Source organism: Acanthisitta chloris, unplaced genomic scaffold (genome assembly GCF_000695815.1).
Source record: "Acanthisitta chloris isolate BGI_N310 unplaced genomic scaffold, ASM69581v1 scaffold31557, whole genome shotgun sequence".
NCBI classification, from domain to species: Eukaryota; Metazoa; Chordata; class Aves; order Passeriformes; family Acanthisittidae; genus Acanthisitta; species Acanthisitta chloris.
In genome coordinates, this window is record NW_008684781.1 from 1 (window position 1) to 5910 (window position 5910).

At 47.3% G+C, this 5910-nt stretch overlaps 1 protein-coding gene across 1 annotated transcript in view; it reads right to left on the reverse strand.

Annotated features, from left to right (window-relative positions):
• Positions 1 to 630: 630 nt before the first annotated feature.
• LOC103806760 (unconventional myosin-VIIa-like) overlaps positions 631 to 5910 on the reverse strand; it is a gene marked incomplete at both ends in the record, with an annotated part of 12124 nt that continues 6844 nt past the window's right edge. Inside the window, 6 exons of the mRNA XM_009079467.1 lie at positions 631 to 795; positions 3483 to 3574; positions 3795 to 3930; positions 4348 to 4558; positions 5253 to 5395; positions 5609 to 5728. Of these exons, the coding sequence (XP_009077715.1) occupies positions 631 to 795; positions 3483 to 3574; positions 3795 to 3930; positions 4348 to 4558; positions 5253 to 5395; positions 5609 to 5728 (867 nt within the window). The remainder of the gene's footprint in view (positions 796 to 3482; positions 3575 to 3794; positions 3931 to 4347; positions 4559 to 5252; positions 5396 to 5608; positions 5729 to 5910) is intronic.

Here is a 5910-nt window from a genome sequence, read left to right on the forward strand (position 1 = left end):
AACTCCCTCAGCCTGTCCTCACAAGGAAAGTGCTCCAGCGCTCTTAGCAACTTTGTGGTCTCCTCTGGACTTGCTCCAATAGTTCCATGTCCTTCTCATGTTGAGGATACCAGAACTGTGTGCAGTATTCCAGGTGGGTCTCACCAGAGCAGAGTAGAGGGGAACAATCACCTCTTGACCTGCTGCCCACACTCCTTTGGATGTAGCCCAGGATTCCATTGGTTTCTTGGCTGGGAGCTCATGATGAGCTTCTCATCCACTGTCACTCCCAAGTCTTTCTCCTCACTGCTGGTCTCAATTACTTCCCCACCCAACCTGTAGCTGTGCCTGGGATTGCCATGGCCCAGATGTAGGACCTTGCACTTCTTTACAGGAGAGGCTTCTATAACTCTGCTCAGGAATACACCTATGTGCTTTCTTTGCCATCCATTGCTCTGTGATGCTTTTCAGAGATTTTAACTTTTTTAAATTAACAATGCTATATCCTCCCACTCTCTTAACTGCAGTTATAGCTTGTCCTCCAGCTCTTCTTGGCTGCAGCCAAGTACAGCTAATGCTACACAGCAACTGTCAGCTTTTTCTCATTAGAAACTTTACTGAAGACAAGACCTCATATTGTTAGAACATTACCAGTGGTTTCTTGTAGTCATTTGGCTTGATGCAGCGGATGAAGTATGGCTGGCACTGCTCAAGGATTTTCATTAGTTTTTCCAGGGATTGCTTGAACTGTCCTCCCAGAGTAGAGAGCCTCTTGGTGGTATCCAAGCCCTGGGAAGAGTAAACACATGCTGACTGCTACATCATTCACTAGGCCGATTAATAACACTTGTATCTTTCTACAATGTAACAGAGAAAAAAATAACCTACATGGGAGTTGAATTGGCCTCTTCGTCTCAGTGAATTTGGGTTTATTCTTGCAAAGAAACCCCACCAAGTGCTTTCAGCTACTTGGGCACTAAGGTCTAGCAGTGGAGTTGGCTGTGGTAGAAGAAATTCCACCCACAGGAGCCCACGCTGACCTGGCTCTTCCAGCCAAGGCTGTTTAGTGTCGGGCGTGGGCACCAAGCTGTTGTTCGTGGGTGTGTGCCTCGAAGCTTGGTGAGAAACAGCCACTCCCGCAGCAAAAATAACCTCCAGGCCAGACATTTTGCTGCCATCAGAGCTAGGAATGCCAAAGGTCCAGAACAGCCTATTTGTTAGGGATTAGGATGACTGATCACCTTGCTCATTATTACTACAGTAAGCAGTGAAACTGCAAACTTTTACTGGAGGAAAGGATAAGAGCTGCTCCTGGCTTCCCCAGCTTCTCTGACAGCACAGTTCCACCCATGTCTTTGTCATATAGATCACCACATTAGGCCTAAGCTTCTACCTCCCAGTATGTTTTAAGGGCGCATTAAATTAGGGTGACAGCAGTGCAGATCCCAAGCAACAAAAGGACTCCACGTGCCTTTTGCATACAGGCATGGAGCAGGTCATTGCAGCACAACACGGCTGGTTTGTTTGTTTGTGGGGGATTTGGTGGATTGTGGGGTCTCTTTCCCACTAAATAATTTAAAGTCCAGTGGCTGCCCTGATTTCCATGGTCCTTACGGTGCCTCATTCTGCTGTTCTTAGGTTTAAAGTGCCCTTTTGAACACTCGGGTGGCCACTCTCTGCTTTAGCTACAGGGCAAGGCTGCCCTCCACCGATCAAACACTCGTGTATGGAAAACAGCTCCTAGGGATGTCTCACCGCAGCTCTGGTGCAGCTTAGGGCGAGTAAGCATCTGCTTGAAGCAGGTAGGGCAACAGTATATACATATTTAAGCTGTGTAAGAGTTAAAAGCAAGTTTCACTCTCGGAGCTTAGAGGCCATTCTGCTGTAGCAGCACTGGGATGGCCACACAAGGCTGAAGCCCATTCCCTCCTTATCTCACACACACAGCATTGTTAAGGCTGAAGTTGCTGTTGAGTTGATGGTGACTTTTCACCCCTGGTGTGCCAGGAGAGGAACTCTGAGACCTGAGAATGAAAAAACTTTTCCTGGCACTTCATTCATTATTCTTTCCTGTAGCCTCCTTCTTAGGCTTCCCCATGGTGGGCCCACCTATTTCAAGGTAATACAGGTATTTCAGCTAATTTCTGTGCATTTTGAAATGGGGTAGACCACATTTAGTATCTCCATTAGACCACATTTAGTATCACATGCTGCTGTGCTTTCTAAATCTAAGGAAAGGGTGGGGGTTTTTTCAATAGCACAACCTTATTTATAGAGACAAAAGTCATTAGAGCATCAGAGCAAGTTAGATAGACCTGATATTCAATTTGAAGGTATTCATAGCATTTAAGAGATGCTAAGCCAGTTCTCTGTTGCAGCTTGTACCACTTCTGACATTCTTCTCCCCCAGGATGTTTACCTGTCCATGGCCAGATGCTCTGGACAGCAGAAAGCCACACTGGGAAAAATACAGAGGAAGAAAGGACAGGTTCAGAAAACAAGCCAGGAGAAAAGGTAAGATAGCAAGCTGTCTGTTCTGTATCCTGAGAGGAGAACTCAAAGATGTAAACAGTGAAACCAAAACCACCTTCACATGCTGATGACACTACATAGTTAAATGCTCAGAAATGGAGGTCTGTGAAAGTTGGAGCAGGGCAGAGAACCTGAACTCTGCCCCATCCTGTTTCCAGTCCACTGCACTTTACAGCCTCATTTTCACTAGGCACAGACAAGGGTCCCTACACCACCAGGCACAGATGACTTTGTGATACTGAGCCATCATGACCTTTGTCACTAAGTCTCTGGGCCAGGAGGGAGAGCTAAAGCTGCAGTGATATGCAGGGCAGTGAGACTACAGGTGTCACTGGGAGGAGATTATCTTTCTGTGGCATCACAGCTCTTGGCTCCATTGTGCTACCTGTCAGCCCTTGGCAAGAATGGAAAGGCCACGACCCACTGGCCAGCTGCCCTGTCAGACCTCTTGGTGTTGTGGTCCCAGCAGACTGGCTACCTGTGCAGCATGGCAGCAGTTAGCTGCTGGCTCCTGGGCAGAGGGGTCTCTGGTGGGTGCCTTGTCCATTCCAGGGAACCTTTTGAACTCCAGTTTCCCCTCTCCTAATTCACACCCCTCCTGGTGATGTGGATGCTGTATGGGTGCCCAGGCAGATGCAGAGCAAACCCATCCAGGTGATGGCTGGTACCACAGCTCATGGATCTGTGGCAGCCTGCAGGCATCCAGGGCAGAGAGACAGGGCTTGCTTACAGCATGGACACTAGACCCTGACATTTTCTGCAGCCTCCTTTGCATAATTGAGCTGGATGAAACAGAGATTTGCAGAGACAGTGCAGAAGAAAGATGTGGTCAAGAATAGCCAGAGCTTTACGAAAGGGAAGAGAAACTAATTGTTTCTGCAACCCAGTGCCAGTAAGCCAACCTTGTAGACCTGGTCAGCTCCAAGATGCCGGATGGTCCCACGTCCCAGACTAGGTGGGGTCGTTTCCACCTGGAAAATCTCTCTCAGGAATTTGTTTTTAGAGGAATGAACCACTTGCATTACATTAGCACTCAGTGTGTCACGATTTTTCTCCAGGAAATCTATAGGATGGAAACAAAATTAGCTCATTACCTCTGCAGCCTGCCAGCTCACCTCTGTCTAGCTAAAATCCACTTAATTTACAGTAACTTGCAGATTGGTTTAGAGTAATCCTCCTGACCTCCTGATCAACTTCAGATCAACACTGCCCTGGAGGGCCACATATCCAGGGCAGGTCATGCCCTTCTCTTCACCCTCCGTATCCAGCAGAGAGAGGCTCACCTTTTGATTCATAAAAGACAACCCCAGCAAAGTGGTTGATGCCAAACTTGGTGTCATGGACACTCCTAGGTGGGATGTAGACTTTGCTTTTGCCATGGAGGGAATTGATTTTGACGAGCATGGTGACATCTGTGCCCTAGAAACAATTACAGGCAAAAAGGACAGTTAAGCAGATTGTCCCCAGCACTGGCCTGTGCTCAGCAAACAAACAGAAGTGATGCTCAGAGATAACAGAATCTCAAATTCTGCCCTTCTTTGTGTAGTAGATGTGGAGGAAGGTTGTGCCAAAATTATTTTCCCTTTTACCAGACCCCTCTCTCAAGCATCAGGACAGAACACATCATCAGAGCATAAGGCTTGGTGTTCTAGGGCTGTACACAAGCCCCCATAGCATTACTAACATCACCAGGTGCACTGAGAATTTCTCAGGTCTTTGGACTTCACAAGCAGAGGACACTTTTGCACTTTTCTGTGTGTAAAGCCAAGTGTTCCTGGTGTAAGGTGGTTCAGCTGTGTGCAAAGTCAGGCAGTACAAGCAAAACCAGAAAGTTACCTTGGGGAACCTGCTCTCTTCATCAATGAGGGAGATGATATTCATGGGCTTGAGCGCGATGACTTCCAGAGCCTGGCGGTTGTCAGTGAACTCAATGTTGTTCCAGGCAATGTGCTCTGCGAGGTATTCCTCTTGCTCCAGCTTGAAGACATGGTGCACAAAGAACTGCTGAAGGTGCTCGTTGGCAATGTTAATGCAGAGCTGCTCAAAGCTGGGGGGGGACAAGATGAGAACTCACAGTCAGTCTTGGCCAGTGCTGCACTGCTATTTTTATTCTCTGCATTAAATCCATATCCACATATACTACTGCTACATTCCACAGCGCTGATGATCATCACCACTGCACGTTGCCAGTCTTAGCAACACAAGGAATGAATCTTCTGCTGTGGTAAAGATCAGCAGCAGTGACCAACTGATCATTGAGTGCTGCTGAGTAAGCTAAGAAAGATCTTGTATGTGTTCTAAGAAACTCCAGAGATAAAAAGGAACATATAACTGTGAAAATCACTTGACTGAGTGTGTGAGGTGTTTTCACTGGCATTGGAACTACCAGTTCTTTTGCTAGTTACTCCGTCTTGCTGCACCTGAGTGTCATTACCTGGGAATTGCTGTGGCACACTGTGTGCACCTGTGGAGTAGCTTCATAGCCATCTCTTCTGAGAAAATCCCTGAGGTTTTGGAAGAGGCATGTGCAATGACTGCACCAAAATGAAGGTTGGGGGAGAAGATTGAAGAAAAATGGAACCTGTGCATGGTCATCATTGGGGAAATTCAGTAATGGAAATTTTACTGCTTTTGTGAGAATCAGGATGATGATGAAAGAGCATGTGTCTGTTCTTTCATTCTTTTCCTTTACATCTGCTGCTTTTCAGCTTCCCAGTGGAATTGCATCTGGTGCCTCCTACCTGTTGTTGCTGAAGTTTTCAAACCCAAAGATGTCCAGGAGCCCAATGGACTGACGTCTGTATTTAGGATTCTGAGAAGCTGGGTTGAAAATGGCTGAGTTGATCTTGTTCACTATCCACAGGAAAATCCGTCCATATATACCCTGGGGAAGAAAAAGAGGAATTAGAGCCCATCATTACAGCCTTTGAACACACCTTACTGCTTGCTATTTGCTGCTGTCAAACCGTGCCGGAGAATTACAAGGGACCAGAGCCCTCTGCATGAATGTTTGCCAGATAAGGCTCCTCAGGCAGGAAGACAGATGGCTCTGAAGGCATCCCCAGTCTGTGAACAGGGAAGGTGTGGACACCAGTACCTTCACAAAGGCATCCCTCCCATCAGCAGCTTGAGCCACATTCAGAGGCCTGGACACACTTTCTCCACGGACAATGATGGAAAGGTTTGTGAGGCTGTTCTGGAGTTCATTGTAGTCCACCTGGAGGAACAGTCATGGCAACCTAGTCAATCCAGCTGGATAAATGAGATCCAGCAAAGTCTGGAAGAGATCTATCACAAATTGCCTGTCCAGCAGCATCCACTGTTGGCTTGCTGACCCAGTTAAAGATCTCCCAGCTCAGAGAGACATCTGCAACAGCATGGCTGGAGGGTCAGCAGGGA